Source organism: Erpetoichthys calabaricus, chromosome 2 (assembly GCF_900747795.2).
Source record: "Erpetoichthys calabaricus chromosome 2, fErpCal1.3, whole genome shotgun sequence".
Lineage (NCBI taxonomy): Eukaryota > Metazoa > Chordata > Cladistia > Polypteriformes > Polypteridae > Erpetoichthys > Erpetoichthys calabaricus.
In genome coordinates this window covers 36,820,441-36,839,943 of record NC_041395.2, presented here as the reverse complement: position 1 = coordinate 36,839,943, position 19,503 = coordinate 36,820,441, and the positions used below count along the sequence as shown (strand labels likewise).

At 39.8% G+C, this 19,503-nt stretch overlaps 1 protein-coding gene across 1 annotated transcript in view; it reads right to left on the bottom strand.

Annotated features, from left to right (window-relative positions):
* Positions 1-19,503, bottom strand: part of nfatc4 (nuclear factor of activated T cells 4) — a 186,203-nt gene that overhangs the window by 126,267 nt on the left and 40,433 nt on the right. Inside the window, exon 2 of the mRNA XM_028793592.2 lies at positions 2,825-3,812. Within this exon, the coding sequence (XP_028649425.2) occupies positions 2,825-3,812 (988 nt within the window). The remainder of the gene's footprint in view (positions 1-2,824; positions 3,813-19,503) is intronic.

Genomic DNA, 19,503 nt, shown 5'->3' with positions numbered 1-19,503 from the left:
CCTGGAACTAACTTTTTACAGAGTGGCCAGTTCTGTCGAGAATAGTGCGACTCTTTGGCACGGCTGTCCCATTCACAGATGTACTTTGTATAGCGGAGCTGCAATCCTAGTAACAAAGAAACAACATTAAGATCTCCACTGATATTCCAGTTGTACCTGCTATACTGGACATGCTTCATCAACAGTTCCATATCTCATACGTTTCTTTCACATGTGCTGCATAGCCAATGGGTACTGAAGGATAAACGTTGCCATTGTGTAGCAGAACAGCTTTCAGGCTTAACATTAACGAATCAATGAAGAGATGCCACTCTTCCGGATTGTGATCACAACCCAAGCCCGAGAACAATCCTTCACTGTCACAACAGAAACAGAGACTGTCGATTTGTGCAAAAAATTTGGTTATATCATGATGTCAGCCTTGAAATACAGAAATTTTCATACCTGGTGACAGCAAACACCATTCCTGCAGTCTCAAACCCAGAAGCTCGGCTTTTGCTTTTGACAGACCCAAATCTCTGACCAAATTGTTCAATTTGGACTGTGTTATCAGATGTGGATCGCCTGATGAGCACGGTTCAAAATTTGGGTCAATGTCACTGTCAGTATCCTGCATTGCAGTTTCTTCATCTGGTTCATCTAAGGTCCAATCCGCTGGTGGTTTCGGAATTGGAAGACTGTCATCATGTGGCGTGGCTCTCATTGCTGAAGGCAGATTAGGATATTCAATTGACTTCTTGTTTTTGGCAGAGAAACCAGACACATTAGTCAAACAGAAGTAACAGTCCGTCACATGGTCTTTCTGTTCTCGCCATATCATTGTCTTTCGAGTGCCTCTGAGCCAGGCTCTCAGACTGACAGCACATGTTGCACAGCAAATGTGAGGCGCCCATTCCTTCTCTTGATCAGCAATTTTGCAGCCGAAATACAGATAATAAGCTTTCTTCACAAGAGCAGTCATCCAATGTCTCTGAGGCGCAAGTGTATATTCGCCACAGATATAGCAGAATGTATCGCGGCTGTTACGACATTGACGAGACATATCACCCGACAGCAAAACGTCTGTAGCATCAAGCTTACTTCCTGTTATATTGCTACAGATACTATACTTTACTATACTGATATTATACATATACACTGACTGTCCATATTAACCAAATGAGCAGGATCAGTGTATGCAAGCCACCTTTATAGCATGCTGAGACAGCGTCAAGCTCATTTAGACCTGCCCAGGATGTCAACTTCCACAGAACATCTTCCAACCTGACCCGATTCCATCCCTGGACATGCCCAGGCTGCACAAACCATTGTTGATAAGTCACTTACGGGAGCAAAAACTTTTGGATACAAATGTAAGAGAAAATCATGACAAACTGAAGATGTCTCTGAAACGGTACGTGATGAGTAAATTTTTATGTGATATTCGTGATCAGCAGCCAAAAATCATTAAGAAACACCCAACAGTGTTCAATAAGCAAAAACTTTGTTGTGCAGTCTGAGCAGAATAGACACGCTGAAACAACACTGTAAACAACACTGAATAATCAAAGGCTGCAACTACTTTAGCATCAGACCCAATAATAAGTAAGTAATGGATTAATTAAACAATGAGTACGTCTAGAAAAGTAGAATGAAAACATTGTTAAAACGAACAAAAATACATTATTCCCATATAACTGCTTGGTACATTTTAATATATATATATATATATATATATATATATATATATATATATATATATATATATATATATATATACACACACAGTTGGGCCCATAAATATTTGGACAGAGACAACTTTTTTCTAATTTTGGTTCTGTACATTACCACAATGAATTTTAAATGAAACAACTCAGATGCAGTTGAAGTGCAGACTTTCAACTTTAATTCAGTGGGGTGAACAAAACGATTGCATAAAAATGTGAGGCAACTAAAGCATTTTTTGAACACAATCCCTTCATTTCAGGGGCTCAAAAGTAATTGGACAATTGACTCAAAGGCTATTTCATGGGCAGGTGTGGGCAAGTCTGTCGTTATGTCATTATCGATTAAGCAGATAAAAGGTCTGGAGTTGATTTGAGGTGTGGTGCTTGCATGTGGAAGATTTTGCTGTAAACAGACAACATGCGGTCAAAGGAGCTCTCCATGCAGGTGAAAGAAGCCATCCTTAAGCTGTGAAAACAGAAAAAACCCATCCAAGAAATTCCTACAATATTACGAGTGGCAAAATCTACAGTTTGGTACATCCTGAGAAAGAAAGCAAGCACTGGTGAACTCAGCAACGCAAAAAGACCTGGATGTCCATGGAAGACAACAGTGGTGGATGATCGCAGAATCATTTCCATGGTGAAGAGAAACCCCTTCACAACAGCCAACTAAGTGAACAACACTCTCCAGGGGGTAGGCATATCGATATCCAAGTCTACCATAAAGAGAAGACTGCATGAAAGTAAATACAGAGGGTGCACTGCAAGGTGCAAGCCACTCATAAGCCTCAACAATAGAAAGGCTAGATTGGACTTTGCTAAAGAACAACTAAGAACAGCTAAAGACAACTGCAAAGCATGCAGCTCTTCCTCAAATAAGACGACTACTCAAACCTGGTGACCACACCCAGTGACACCACACGTATGCTTGAATGTGTGGTGTCATGGCAGCCAATTTAAAAAAGTTCTAATTTTTGATGATGCTACCAACATACAGCTACAAAAAGTATTAAAAAAGTAAAAAATATATTACAAGAAATGAATAAATGAATAAAACATACAGTATATTATAAGCAGCATTAGCAGAAACAAATTCATGAAGTGAAAATGTGATTTACCGAAACACTGGACTGTGACCACTGATCCTGGCCTTGGACCACACAAGAGGTGATGGAACAGATAAGTAATCCATCCCAGAGTGGTGATTCTGATTGTTTTCTTTCCGGATATGGAGAAATCCATCCTCAGCTGGTCCAATCGGCTGATATCCATTACTGTTAAAGACGACAGGTTCTTCTTTCCTAGCAGACTGATCTATGGATGTCTTCCTGGTTTTTTGTGGTATATTATCTGTTTCTACTCCACCAGATATTCTTGGAAACCCATAGTCTGGGGCTGTTGAGGAGTCTGATAGGGAATCAGGAGATAACGGGTCCTCAGAGAAACTTCCTCTCCTAGAAATTGAGGGCGAAGGAAGTGGGGAGTAACCTTCGGAGTAGCTAGAATATCTACGTTTGCCTCCAGGAGATGTGGGCCTCGAACTGGGGGAGGTGGGGTGAAGGTAAGAAAGCAGCCGTGGAGAGCTAGGCCTGGGTGAGGCAATAGGTGATCCCAACGAAAATCTTGATGTGGCTTCATTCAGTTCATCTTCATCACACAGTAGTTGCAGAGATTCACAGCTGGAAGCTTCAGAAATCCAGCTACGTGATGACAAGCTGCTGGCAGGACTGGGGCTTAAGGATCCAGCATCTCGATATGCAAATGGATCAAGAGGAAGGTAAAGGTGATCTCTTGACATTCTCTCCCAGCCTGAGTATGGTTCGTTTTCCTCTGAATAATGGTTTTCAGGTGATATTGTAGTGATTTGGATGCTGGGACATTCCAGAATTCGAGAGCCCCCTAGCTGTATAAACCTTGCTGGCTGGCTTTCGTACGTTCCAATGAAGTTCTTGTCCAGAGCTGGTCGTGGTGGAGGTGAGTGCATCCCTGCACGGTTAGCTGCACAGTTCATACCTCCCATTTTTGCGTGTAGGGTTCTCATTGGCTGGTTTGTGGAAGGTGAAATCTCCTGAAAGGATGGGGAGGGACATTCATCAGTGTCGCCATCTGCAATGAAAAGAGGTAGGGATGAGCCATGAATTTAGAATATTCTAGATGAACACCACAGTTCATTACATGTGCCTTTCACTTTCATTCTCCCCTTTTCCTGAACTCAATTAGACCAAACATGAGCTGTAGGCAGCTAGAGAAAGCCACACCATTAGCAGAATCATTGCTACAAGGCCCACACATTTACTATACCAATCATTCAGACAGCACACCAACATCTACATTTTTGGGATGGCATTGTTGACTGTCTTGGGCAGCAGCAATTGTCAGCTCAAGAAAATTGTGGAGGACTGGGATGAGCTTTTTATCACTGCAGTAATAATTGCTACTTTAGGGACTGTTGAAGTCATGGCAGAAAATGAAAGTAGCTAAGATCATATTAGATCTAATGTTTACATTTACAATTACTTATTTGACTGATGCCTTTATCCAAGGCAACTTACAACATTTATGACGCAATTGGTTACATTTCTTTTGGTTTTCCAATTCCGCCTGGGCCCTTGAATGTCACAGACATGGTGGGTTTTATAGATGGAGGGAGGAAGTGACACCTTCAGGGGTGGAACTAGAAGTGACGTTCAAGGGCCTAGGTGGAATTTCCCACATTTGGTCTGCTGGGAAAAAAGTGAACGGATCAGTACACACTACGACTCCCAGGAATTACCTTCCTTCGAGCTCTTTAGCTATCTCCCAAGCGCATATGTGTCACAATACCTACATAGCTATTACCTATGCTTTTAGTCAATGGCCTTGGTTCAAATTCTCCTTCAAGTCATTTTCTATGTGGCGTTTGCATATTCTCCTGTGTCTGTGCATGTTAGGCTAATTAGCAGCTCCACATTGCTCTGATTTCTGTGTCAGTGGGCCCTGTGGTGGGCTAATGCCCTATCTTCGGATGACTCCTGTCTCGGGAATAGTCCATGGCTCCACTCGACTGTGAATTATGTTAGATTTGTGTCAGTGTTACACAATGTCTGATGTTGTATTTACTACTGTACTGGTTATGTATTATTGTCTGTTCTTGCCATTCTACTACAGTCACTACAATCTTAATAATACTGGTGATGTAATGGCACTTTACTGGGATCCTCACAGAACCATTCTTTGACAAAAATGCATTTAATTATGGGAAGTGCGCTTACCAATGAATTTGTTTCTTTGAGCCTTGAAAAAATTCCTCATAAGCGGGCAAAACAAGAAATCGTTAAAGAAGAGTACGTGATCTAGCAGGATGCTGAGAGATTAAGAAAACCTGAACCAGGCCTGTGTTATTGTATGCAGCAGAAGTCCTTTCAAAATCATTCTGGTATTTCAAAAACTACTTATCATTTATTCATGCTTATTTAAGGAACCTGTTCCAGATCTAAATATATAAAACATCTTTCTGGAACTTTCATGTGAATGATTGTTTTGGGGATCAAAAATGGTCTCCCTAGGGTATTGTTCTGAAAAACCACTTTGACATTTTTATTTTTGAAAGTGTATGGTAGACTTTAAAGTAATAATCTCATTATGTTATACACATGACAATAAATGTGAACTTCTTATGGCAGTATAGGAATATAATTGCTGTACAAACTCAATGGCCTAGCATGTTCTCATGAACTGGTTGTTATATTTCAATTTGTCTTTCTTCGGTTCGGAATTTAATATTTGGCATGCCTCATATTCTCACTGACTGACTAACTGTATATTTATATGTTTGTGGATTATAATGCTCATCTCAGTAGTCTGAAACAGAATGAAATTCCATCGTTGGGCATTAATACTCATCTATATAAATAGGTCTCAGTGCAGACAGTTGTCTAGAGATGTCACATGCAGGCTGCCAATATGTAGTAAAGTTTCTCAAGAATTCTGGTTAAATACACCAGGCACTGGGAATTTCTACAGTTAGTTAGTTAGTGCTTCCAGTCATCCATTTTCAATGATTGGATTGCAGAGAGCCGTTATCCCTTAATTGCAGTATTCGACCCAAAAAGAGAAACAGTTGAACACAATATGCAAACTCCAAACCGACAGCAGCTGGTGAACTTCCACCTCTGCACCACTGAGAGTATCCTTACTAGATGCATCACAGTGTGGTTTGGTAACCTGACTTTCCAGGCTTGCAAGCTCCTCCAAAGAGCTGTCCATGCTTCTTCCAAAATCACTGGGGCAGATCTTCCACAGCTCCATGCCATTTTTTCCACCGGCTGTCTAAGGGGAGCTGAATCCATCATTTGTGATGATAGTAATCCACCTCATCCCTTGCATCAATTCCTGACCTCTGGTACATGTTACTGTAGCTCCACCTGCTTAGGCTTTACCTGCTGTAGGGTCAGCTTCTTGCCCCAGGCCATAAGGTCACTGAACTCTCGGTAGTCTGAATTTAACTGCCCCATATTGTACCCTTGTGCTGCATCACATCCAGCTCTGCAGTATGTTACATCTGTATTGGCATCTGCATTCACTTATTTTGCAATTTGAGCTTTAAATATATATTTTTTCTTCACTTGTTTTGCACTGCTGTTGCCCTGTCACTTTATTCACCTGTATAATTCTGTTTTGTACCATGTGCATATCACAATATTTAATATTATCATCCTTGTTGTCTAATTGTTTGTATGCATTTCCCTGCCCATCCCTCGTATCTTTTCCTGTGTAAACATGACTAAATAAAGGAACATAACCTAAATAAAGAAACCTAACCTAACCTAACTGTGGCTCAAGATTTTTTTTTTTGCATATTGTCACCACTAGTCCACAGGGGATGCATTATCTGTTGCACTTCATACCATCCAGGAATATCTGAATAATAAAAGCTATTTTGCCAGAGTCCTGTTTATTGACTGTGTGATGGATGGCCGGGGATCTTGCCTGGGAAATGGACATACTACCAGCAGTACCTCCCCCGGGACACGAGAGGGCAGCCCCCTTGGTTTACATCAGGGCCACAGAATTGGAGCTCAGAAGCTCAACTCGGCGGGAGTCCGTGGCCACCACCAAGGGGTGCCTGGAGAGCTCCAGAGTCTGGGCATGCAGCACTTCCGCCACACCCAGAAGTGCTGCCAGATGTCAATTAGGAGGCACCTGGAGCATGTCTGGTTGCAGTATAAAGTAAAGAAGGCCACCTCACTCCATTCGGGAGGCCAGAGTCGGGTAGAAGGTGGACAAAGCTTAGGAGGAAAGGAGTTGAGGCAGCAGAAGAAAAGAAACTGAGGTAGTGTGGCTGTTTGGTGCACTGTGTTGTGTGCAGGATTTAAAGACGAATAAATGTGTGTGCTTTTGGACATTCTGAGTCCGTGTCTGTCTGTGTCTGGGGCTAATCTTCTACAACTGCAACTCAGCATTTTACACTGTTGTACCAGAAACCCTGACCACTCTCAGTAAGTGGACTTTGAGCTTCCTAAATGACAGACGTCATGTTTGGATTGGCAGCATCACATCCCCCATGCTGACCTTCAACATAGACACTCCACAGGGTAGTGTGCTGAGCCCACTTCTGTACTCCTTGTTCACCAAACACAGAACCAACTTCATTATTAAATTAGCTGACGGCAGCAGCATCAACAATAATACAATACAATACAATACAATACAATACATTTTTCTATAGCCCAAAATCACACAAGAAGTGCCGCAATGGGCTTTACCTGCCCTGCCTCTTGACAGCCCCCCAGCTTCTCTAAGAAGACAAAAAAAAACCCTAGTAGGGAAAAAATGGAAGAAACCTTGAGAAAGTCAATTCAAAGAAAGACCCCTTTCAGGTAGGTTGGGCGTGCAGTGGGTGTCAAAGAGAAGGGGGTCAATACAATACAATACACAGAACAGAACACAAGTAAACCTCAATACAGTATAACAGTAAGATAAAAATATTACAAGTACAGAGCAGAATTTAACAGAAGATTATATCACATAATATGATTTGGATTTGATGATGACACGACTACCAGAGCAAAGGCCTCCTCTCTGACTTAGTGGTGTCAGGATGACAATCTCACAATTTAATATTAGCAAAAACAAGGAGCAGGTCATAGACTCAAGGAAGCAGAAGACAGACAATACAGGCATCTACACCAGAGATAGTGATGTGAAAAGGATAAGTAGCTGTAAAGTAACTAAGACTGATGAAATGAAGTGGGCCAACACAGTTCATTTCTAATTGAGAAGGCTTGATGTCTGAGGACAGCTTACATTTCTCCATCTGTTCTCAGAAATGTCTGCAGGTGCACAGTGGAGTCCATCCTCAATGGCTGCATTATATCCTAGTAGGGGACCTGCTTGGCCCTATGATGGTTAAGCCCTGCAGTACAGAATATTACTAGCACCCATCTGCTCTTTGTTCCGGACACAGACAACACTCGCTAACTTAGAAAGGGCAAACAGGAAAGTTAAAGAACTCAGTCATCCATGCGGTTGCTTTTACTACTCCTGTCTTCAGGAAACAATGAGAGGATGATTGGTACCAGCACCATTAGATTCAGGGACAATTTCAATCTAAAGGTCATAAGACTATTGGACAGTCAGTTACGATAACACAGACTGTACATGGTCATACTGTATATGAGTATGTGTATATATGTACACAATGGATTCAGAAAGATTTCAGACCCCTTCAATTTCTGCACACTTTATCATATTGCAAATGTAATTTTAAATGAATACGTGTGCCACTTTCATCCATCAATCTACAGTTAATAACCTATAATGACAAAGTGAAAGCGTGTTTTTAGAAAGGTTTGCAAACTGATAATCAAAAACTGACATCTCTCATTCACATAAGTATTCAGACCCTGAATTCAATACTTTGGAGAAGCCCCGTTGGCACCAATTAGAACTTTGACTTTTCTTGGGTGAGTCTCTACAAGCTATGCACACCTGGATTTGGATAGTTTATCACATTCTTCCTGGCAGATTCTCTGAATGTGAAGTGTCTGTAAAGTGACTTCTTCAGTATGTACACAGTATTAGAATTTCATTGACTATAGCAATAACAGTAAACTTGAATGGGCTGATATGGTTTAGATAGATAGATAGATAGATAGATAGATAGATAGATAGATAGATAGATAGATAGATAGATAGATAGATAGATAGATAGATAGATAGATAGATAGATAGATAGATAGATAGATAGATAGATAGATAGATAGATAGATAGATAGATAGATAGATAGATAGATAGATAGATAGATACTTTATTAATCCCAATGGGAAATTCACACCCAGGACACTGGATCTGTGATACTGCACTGATAACCACTGAGCCATCACCACCACTCCACACAACAGAAAGGTAATCTAATGCAATTGTTACATTTTTTTTTCATTATTACCTTAATATTCTGTTTTCAACTTTGGATTTCTTCCTTATGCCCTCAATTTGTAGGGAAGACGCAAGACTTTCTGCCCATTTTAATCACAATGTTGCTGCTTTTCAAAAGTGAATTGGGCTACACATCCAGGAATTGAGTGAAATGAAATTTGTTCCACATTACTTATTCCACAAAGAATGTTTTCTTTGATTTTATTTTTCCATGATTACTTTGATACTGTTGTTCTACAAGCAGCATTTTATCGGTCTCATTTTTATACACATTTTACTAGCATCATTAAAAAAAGAACTCTGGATTAACTTGCTCTTTTTTTTTTACAAAGCAAAATTGTGGCATGCCTGCCAGCTGCCTAGTTGGGCAGACTGTTCATTGGCTTCTAAAAGTCCTGCACCCAGAAATTTTTAATGCACAGGAAACCTTTATAGACTGCAAAAGGAAATGCAGCAACTCTGAAAGATGGAGGCATTGAGAAGCACAGTGGCACTGCGGCTTTAGTTGCTGCCATGCAGTGCCAGGATCCTCATTTAATTCACAACTCGCCAGCCTTCTGTATGAAGTGTGTGTGGTTTCTTTGCGTCAGTGTCCATTGCATCTCATTGTCTGAAAACATGTGTGTCTATCAATTGTCTCAATATAAGTTGGTGGAAGGATACACGACAACACATCCAGGGCTACTTTCTTTTAAAGATGTAAAATTGTCAAAATGCACTACTGGAACAAAAGTGCCATGATTAAAACAAAAAAACAAATATGCCAGATTTCTGAGCCCCTTACTATGAGGGACGTTCTATTTATTATTTATTAAGAATTTCAAAAATAAATGACATCACCTTTCTACATAGTCACCTTCCTTTGTGATGCCATTTTCCCAGTCACATGACACTCTCAGATACAACCAATTACTATTCCTCCCGCCTTCATCGTTTCCAATGAAAATATAAAAGTGCAGAAACTTTCTGAACATCCCTCGTATTATGCTAGAAGATGGCTCCTCAGGTGGCTCTCACTTGGTCCCTACCTGAAAGCTTTCATATTGCCATCGCTAACTTCATAGACCTCCACAATTAGGTATAGTCTGATCCCTTGAACAGCACTATGGTGCAGCAGTTCACACTACTGTAACACACCTCTGTGGACCAGGGGCTCACACTCCAGCTCAGGCACTGCATGTACAGGATGGTGTTTGCTTAAGTCCTTTCACATTCCATAGAAATGTCTGCTTACATGGGTGCATGTGTCCGCTTGCGTGTGCCTGCCATGGACTGATTCAATTCTTAAGTTGTACCTGAGGCTACTCAGATAGATTTCAGCTTTAAAGGTGGTTCAGAAAATGTACAGACTTATAATGCTCCAGGGATCTGGGTTTCAAAACTGTGAAGAGTCATCATATTATTCTCCCCGTGTTTGTGTTTTTGTTTGTTTAGGTAATCCAGTATCCTCTCGAATCCTAACACATACTGTGCCAGCATAGATATGTATGTGATGCTGGGTAAGCCATTTTGGTCCTGCTTGGTGCCCGATACTACAGGATGTACTCTGGCTCACCATTGCTCTATTAGCAGTTATAACAAAAATCTGAATTGATGAACATTTCGGTTGTAATCAGTCTGGGCTTCATTCTAATGGGACGTCAGCAGTCTGGCGTGACATGCTGTTTTTCATGCTCTTACAATGTTCCTTTTGAATTTCCATAGTCCTTTTTCAGAGATTACCTTCCACAAATTACCAACAAACTACAAAATATTCATAATACAATAGCTGGAATCTTCCCTCAAATCAAACCCAGAGTTCACCTGACACTACAGCTGGCTTAACTTCACTGGTCTTCTATAAAACTGTTATAATCAATCTCAAATCCAAACAACAACTTTCTGTACTGATTACACTGCATAAACCCTTGAAACAACTAAACTTTTCCAAATGGAGCCTTATTTGAGTTCCAAAAATCTTGGCAAAAACTCTTTTAGGTTTATAGAGTGTGAAACTTTCCCCCAAGGTCTGCTCAAGAGGTTTCATCACTTGTAACGTTTAAGATTTTTTTTGTCCTTACTTGCATATTAGAGCTGATCTTTTTGTCTCTGCTTTCTAAAACTTGATCATGGTGACCTCTTTTATAAGCAGTTTAAGATATAAATGTGACTGATATGCAAATAAATGTAAATGAAAAAAGCGGAATATTGCACTGGGCAAAAGTCTCTGGATTTTGAGTATTCAACAGTGGATTTCTGCATATCATTCCCCAAACCTGTTCTCACCACATCACTAAACCTGCTTGAGCAGACCAGACAGAGTGGGTAATAAAATACAGTTCCCTCCATACAGTCTGGGACAAAGACACATTTTTCTTTGATTAAACATTCAAGAAATTTCCATTTTTCAGCTTTGAAAAGCTCCTGTGTGGCCATAGCAGTATTTTTGGGATCTTTACCTTGCTGTGGGATGAATAGCCGTCCAATGAGTTTGGAGGCATTTACTGGAATTTGAGCAGATCAGATGTTTCTATACACCTCTGTTGTCAGTAGTTCCACCATTAAATGAAGAGAAGTGTGGCAGTACCTGTGGCAGCCGTACATCCCAAAGCCATAACATCCAGACTGCCATGTTTAACAGATGGGGTGGTCTTCTTTGGATCAGTTCGTTTATGTCTCCACACTCTACTCTTGCCATCACTCTGATGTAGGTTCACCTTGCCTTGTCTGTCCACAAGACCTTTTTCCAGAACTCGGAAGGGTCTTTTAAGTCCTTTTTCTCAAACTGTAATCTGGCCATCCTGTTTTTGTGGTTAAGTAGTGGTTTGCATCCTGCAGCATGACCTCTGTATTTCTGTTCATGAAGTCTTCTGCCGATAGTCGTTTCTGACACATACACGTCTGCCTCCTGAAGACTGTATCTGATCTGTTGGTCAGGTGTTTGGAGCTTTTGCTTTACCATATTTAGGATTCTTCTGTCATCAGCAGTGGAGTTTTCCTTGGCCTACTAGTCTCTTTGCGATTACTGAACTCACCAGTGCATTCTTTCTTCTTAATGTTATTCCAGACAGTTCAATCAGGTAGTCCTAAGTTTTTACCGATGTATCTAATGGTTTTATTCTTTGTTTTACAGCCTCATAATGGCTTCTTTTACTGTCATTGGCACAGCTCTTTCTATAGTTTTTCTGTCCAACCCCTAGAGCTGATAGGGAGTCATGGTACTTAAAGGCTTCTGATACAAGACAGTTCCAAACAGCCATACTTCAGACCAATGGGGGAACAGAATACCTTCACACCTGCCCTCTAAACCATATGTTAAGCTAAAGCTCAGCAGTTAGGCAGCCTGGCTTTCCTGTGGTGGTTGACTGAGTTTGGTTGAGACTGGTTTGAGGCACTTCCCCGAACCCTGTCGTAAAATTACAAAGGACTGGTTCTTCAAAGGGGGGACGGGGTTCTTAACCATCTACCATTAACCATTGCTGTTCTTATCAATCATATGCATTAGTGTTACAAGTTACCAATAAAGACATACAAAATATTTATCAACTTATATGTAAAATTTCACACCCCAACAGTTAGTTTCAAATCCAAGTAGACTCTAATATTCAGCATTGTTTTCAACTTCTAATTCTTATCTTACCCAGATGGAATACTTTGATTTGTTAACTAGAATGCTTTAAACACTACAAGCACAAAACTGAGACTGTTCAAAGATTTAATCCGTAATCTCGGACACTGCACTGAACATTTCATGGTGTTATAAAGCAGGCTACCATTATGCAGTGTATTGTGCCTTCAGCCTCTGGTAACAGTACCACACTTCCTAGTACCCCAATAACAAAATGATGAATCAACAAAATGGTGACATGATACACTTAAAATTAAAGAACAAAAGTATTTACATTTATTCCAAATGAAATTATCAATACAAAAAACATATGCAGAAACAATGATCTGTAACACGGGAATGGAAAAAATGTATCTGACACAAAAACATTTTAAGGAAGTGTTCTAAATCTAACACCGGTGATCAGAAATAAGAAACAAAATGGCACTGCACAGATGACACCAAATTAACAAAAATAAATAAAAATCTTCAAAATGGCAATAAAATTGCAAAACAATCACAGGAATGGATTATACAGGTGAAAAAGGTCAAATTAATAAGAGTTATGAGTGGTTCTTGTTTAGAGTGAACTATAACCATTGAAATTTCGACTCACAAACAGTTTTGAAAAACTGACGATAAAATTTGTTTTGCAGGAAATTTAGCAGTTGCAAGATGTAATACTCACTGAGATTCATGTTTTTGGGGTTTTAAAATTCTCACATGAAGTCTTTATTTAAAACCTAACTGACAGGCAGACACATGCAAAATGAATGCATAGAACACTTCTAGACAAGAACTAAACGTCTTTCTTCTTGTGGGAATGGCACAGATTTGGCTGAGTGTGAAATTAATTCTTTGTGATGTTGAACATGGAGTTCCACTGCAAAGTCAATTTCACACAAATCATTTTGTTCATTACTACATGTAACAATTTTCTTTAGGTAAACCCAAGAGAAGTACTTATCTCAAGTATTGTGGTCTTTCGTGAACCAAGAAGACTTCACATTACCAAAGCTCACTTCTTCTCCTCATTTAAAGCACACTGGAGGCACGGGGAGACCACCATAAGGGATTATTGAGTGGGAGCTCTGGATGTCGCAAAGCTTGTCCTCTTCCCTTTTATTGGAAGCTCAAAAAGTGCATTTGTGAGGTCAGGCCCATGAAGTCGGGGAGACACCAAACACTCCTCAACAAGTTTGAGAGGGCAGTGGAAAGACTTAGTCACACAACCACTAGGAAATATGAAAAGGGAATGGGAGTTGTAGTCACCAAAGTATAAGGCGAGTTCAAGCACGGGTAAAACGCGTGCCGAAAGAAACCTCTCAGTCCAAAAGTTTGTTTTAAAAATATTTAGTGAAAATTAAAAGCAAATAATCCTCACAAGAATAAAGAAAAAAGTAGTTACACACGTGGAATAAAAGGCAAAAAAAAGGAAAAATGTATCTTCTCTAAACTTAGCTTTTCTTGAGAAACTTTGGTTAATTCTGTACTTAAAAGTTCTTAATTTCTTCTTCTGTATGCCTTAAGCGTACGGCTCTGCACTTAAATAAGCGCGTTGTCTTACGAGTTACTTCACACACTCAAAAGGCCTGTAGGCACAGTTTAAAACCATGTGCCCTCTACACCTTACACATGGTAAGGCTGGTCACTAACTGAGAATAATGTTTAGTCAGAGCTGTTAGAAATGGTAAGAATATACCAATTCAATTCTACGTATGGGGCTGATAGGAACCTCCCATAGATTTTGCATTGCCATTTATTAAAACATTCATTAATCTTATATAACTAGGAAATGGCTCTTACAGGAGCTAAAGGCAGCTTCGTCAAGCTTTTTACACAGTTAAAGAAACTGTACCTGAGAGACCACTATAGGTGTTCTAGCAGGGGAAGAATAGTTTATTAGAACTAAATGAGAATAAAAGGGGTGCTGACACACTCTGGTCATTTAATAAATATACCAGTTGCTTGATTTGAACATTCCGGTTCACCAGACATCACCTAGCAGTTACAAGATCAAGTTTGGAGAGATGTTTCAGGCCTTCAGTCCTTTCCTCTGTCCCAATATCTCCTTGTAGTTATTGATTTTTTTTCTTTTTAAATGGAAAATATGAAAATGCAATAATGACTTTCAGTACTTGCCTAGATAAACTGGGCTAGAATTGAACAGTGTACAGACTGAAAAGAGAGTTTGTAAAATTTTCTGAGAAAAGGAGTACTACGGTGTATACAGACCCTGGGTGAAATCTTTGACAGTTCTGGGCTCCCGATGTTCTTGATTTCTAAGTTGTATGTCCCTTCTACTTCATTTTATTTTTTCTTCTATTAAGGTGAGTCCTTGAATCATGTGGTGTACCAATACCCTCACTGCCTGTCCTTCACCCATTGCATAAGGCACTCCATTATCTTCCTGTGGCGAGAGAAACACGTTTCCAAAATGTATAAAATTCTAATTTGGGTTTCCTATCGCGCTCTTCCAGTTTTCACTTTTTTGTCTCGTGACCTCCCTTCTGCTGACTCTCCACCTTAAAATTATATATTTAAGAATATCTTCTTGGCAGCTTAGAATCCTTTATTTCAGCACACTGTTAACATATTTTGAATTTTCCTGGGCTGTGGAAGGTGCAGTGGGTGCCAATGTTGGGGTGTTATATTCTGCACATTAAATTTTATCTTGCGCATGTTGAGTTTTCTTCTTTGTTGATCTTCATTATAATAAAAATTTGATCACAAACAATGACTAGGAAGCAAGACATGGCCAAGTTCAAGCCAAATTCACTACCAGGAAATTAAATCAATAAATCTTTCAACTAACCAAAAATCAAAGTCCCTGAATTGAAAGTAATGTACCAAAACCAAGAGGTACAGAATGAATGACACTTAAATACTCAGTGTATCCAAGTCTTGGTTGAACTGGGAACATCGTATGCCATGCATTCCCAGAGTCTCATGGGTAATGTTACCATAACAAGAGAGAACACAATTGATCAAAAATAGTGGTGCAAGCAAAATACTGTCACACAGTGACACACACACAAAAAAAAGATTTTTTGTAGAAAACCGTATGTCAAAAATGGTCAAATTTGAGTTCTTTTGGTTAACAAACCCAGGAAGGACATATTCTTTATTTTAAACACTTATGGAAAGTTTTTAAAATGAAAGAAAAATGCTAATTATAACAACGATTGCAGTTACAGTAGTATTTGATTTCATTCTTAGACCTGCTTAATACAATTCAAAGTTGTTGGGGAGCTGGAGCGTATGCCCCCTGCAGTGGACACGAGGCACCAGGCAGCACTGTCTGGACTGCCAGTCGAAGTCACGCACAGTGACACAGCCTATTCAGAGTCACCTGCTAACAAAACACATATCCTTGAAGATGTGGGAGGAGAAGCCAAGGAGACGTACACTCCACATGAACAACACTTAGACGACAGGAGACTAGCAGGCTGCCACTACTGCACCATCAAATCCCAGTGTATAATAGTGGTACCTATGAATTTTTAATGATTTAATGATTCCACTTTACTCATTCAGTAGTTGTACTGGTAAAAATGTAAAGCTTCATCCTTATACTGTAGATTTGTATTTGTGAGTACAAAATGCTTCCACATCTTGTAAAGCATCTCATGGATTTAGTAACAAGGATGAAGACCTGTTTTAAAAAGTTTTATAACGCGTGGGTTGGCATAGCAGTAAGTATTGCCACATCAAAGCAACAATGGCCTGAAGCATACAGCCAAAACAATGCTGGAGTGGCTTCACACGTGACTGTTCTTGAGGGACCGGACAAAGCTCCTAGTTAAACCCCATAGAACATCAGTGGAGAGACCTGTAGATGGCACTTTACCGACACTTCCCGTCCAGCCTAATGGAGTCAGGAAAACTGGGATACACGGCCCCAATCCAGGAAGGCTAAGCTTTAAAGTCTTACCCATGAAGACTCAAAACTTGAATTGCTGCCAAAGGGGCTTCGACAAAGTTCTGAATTAATACTTATACAAATAAAAGATTTCAGTTTTCAATTTTAAATAAATTTCCAAACCGTTCAGAAAACATATTTTCAATTAGACATTATGAGTTACTGAAATGTAAATTGATGGGCAGAAATGGCTAATTTATCCATTTAAAATTAAGTCAGCAACAAAATAAGATGTACATAAAATGAACGGCTCTGTGTACTTTCTGCATTAACTGCATAAACATATTTTTTCCAATTATGTACGCACAGCATCATCCATTATCTGTTCTCCATTTATGTTCACACAAACAAAAGCAACAAAGATTTTTTGTAACATTCATATTAACAGGTGTGGGATATGGCCGGCCATTCATCCCAGCCAATACCCCCAGGACAACAGCGCCCCCTATCTGTCACATAGGATAAAAATAATTACATCAGGAATTGATGCAACTATAAATATATTCCAAATATATTAAAACAAAATGTAATATATTAGAGAGAAAAGACAAACAGGCCGGACAGTGTGGGGAGACATATTTTCACTCTAGAAGAAGCTAGGAATAGGAATGCTGGGGAGCGCTAATCCAGCTCCAGGTCCAGGCCCTAAACTGATGCAACTCAGAACATTTAAAATACTCCATTGTATATTTGTACATGTTAAGTTCCTCTTGTTAAATTTCTATAAATAAAATGTATTACTGACTCTTGTGAAAGGCAGTAGTGGAGCTGATGAATGCCAAAGGCAAAAGGAGCAGATGTTAAAACCATTCTAAAGCATTCCCTACAGTCTGAAACATCTGCAAGTATAGCATGGAGACAGTCTCTACCAGTGCCCAAGGCATTGGACTCGAAATCTCCAGGGTGCCTGACTCACTGAGTGACCTGCCGCAGTTCACTTAACTTGCCTGTGTTTCAAACTTACAAGTTACATACTGTATGTAAGTAAAGTAAATTGGGAATGTGTCAAATGTAGAAAGGTGCTATAAATTAAAGGATTTTGCTAGTGTATGATTTTTCCAAATTAAAATAGCAAGTTTTCAAAAACACCTTCGGCTGTTTCATCCATCCATTATCCAACCCGCTATATTCTAACTACAGGGTCACGGGGGTCTGCTGGAGGCAATCCCAGCCAACACAGGGCACAAGGCAGGAAACAAACCCTGGGCAGGGTGCCAGCCCACCACAGGGCACGCACATACACACACACACACCAAGCACACACTAGGGACAATTTAGAATCGCCAATGCACCTAACCTGCATGTCTTTGGACTGTGGGAGGAAACCGAAGTACCTGGAGGAAACCCACGCAGACACGGGGAGAACATGCAGACTCCACGCAGGGAGGACCTGGGAAGCAAACCTGGGTCTCCTAACTGTGAGGCAGCAGTGCCACCGTGCTACCCAGGTTATACAACAAAACACAAAACTCCAATATGCAAAACAAAGACCAAATTTGAAGATAACATATGAAAGTCACAACTCCCTGAAATAATTAAGTGCTCCATGTAAATTCATTCTGTACCTAGAAACTTACAGACAATGAGACCCTTTTAAGTCGAACCAGCAAGCTGATTTCCTGCTTTGAACTTCTGAATGGCCACTTCCTTTTAAACTACCTTGGAATCGTGTTTATAACATCCCTCATTGACAACCGTAGGCAAAGAAAGCATGGTCCTCTACATGGATGAAGCAGAGATGTTTGTCTCGGCCCCTAATTTAAGACCAGTCTATCTGTCCTTGACATGCCTGTTGCAAAAATGAAAGTGTGTCATCCTCAATGATTTAGCTTAGGAAGATTCAAAACACACATACACCCCTCTCTTCACACACTGTCACTCATTTTCTACAGTTTCAAAGGATGCACAAATGTAGTTTCAGACAAACAAGAAAACAGAAATCTACAGGCAATTAAATCGTAAACTGCCTCCAGGGAAGGCTTATAGACTGTAAAGCGTTCCTGCACATCTGTCCCACTCTGATCAGCTGTCCCCCTCCTTGTCACAGATGACCAGAGCACCTAATAAAAGCTCTTATATGATCTGTTAAATCATAAATGTCCCAAAGCATTAACTGGCTTATCCAGCTTCCTTGCGATTTAAAGTGAAATAATTAGACAATAACCTCTCTGCCTGTTTAAACAATTATGTTGACATTAATATGAAAAAATATTATCAACCTATATGCTAGATAGATAGATAGATAGATAGATAGATAGATAGATAGATAGATAGATAGATAGATAGATAGATAGATAGATAGATAGATAGATAGATAGATAGATAGACATTCAACATATTAGGTGTGCCACATTAGTGTGATAATTTATTAGTCTCTTGTGAACATTTTTTAGATTGGATCTCAGTTGAAAATAAAACTTGCTTGTTTCTTTTACTGGCGTTTCTCTTTAAAGATCAGGCTCAGCACTTCTTGTTCATTGTTCCTTTCAGGAAACAACAATAGCTTTTCCAGACACGTGGTGTGGCGGCTAAGACTTTGCCCTTCAAGCCCTGAAACGGTCCGATTCAGTTTCAAATCCTATATAGGCCTACTGCTGACACTGTGTGACCCTGAGTAAGTTCCTTCACCTCCATGTGCTCTAATTAGAAAAATAAAAGAGCTGTAAGCAAGTGCTTCTCAAATGTATTAAGATTCCTTGGATAAAGAAGCAATGATATTTTGATAATATGCATCTTATGCATATAATGTATGTCATATGCGAAGTTTTAACGTTCCGTTTTCAACTTTATTCAGAAAGCGTTATATAGTCCGAGATCAACAAAAGAGCTATAAGCAAGTGTATCTCAAATGTTGTAAGTTGCGTTGGATAAC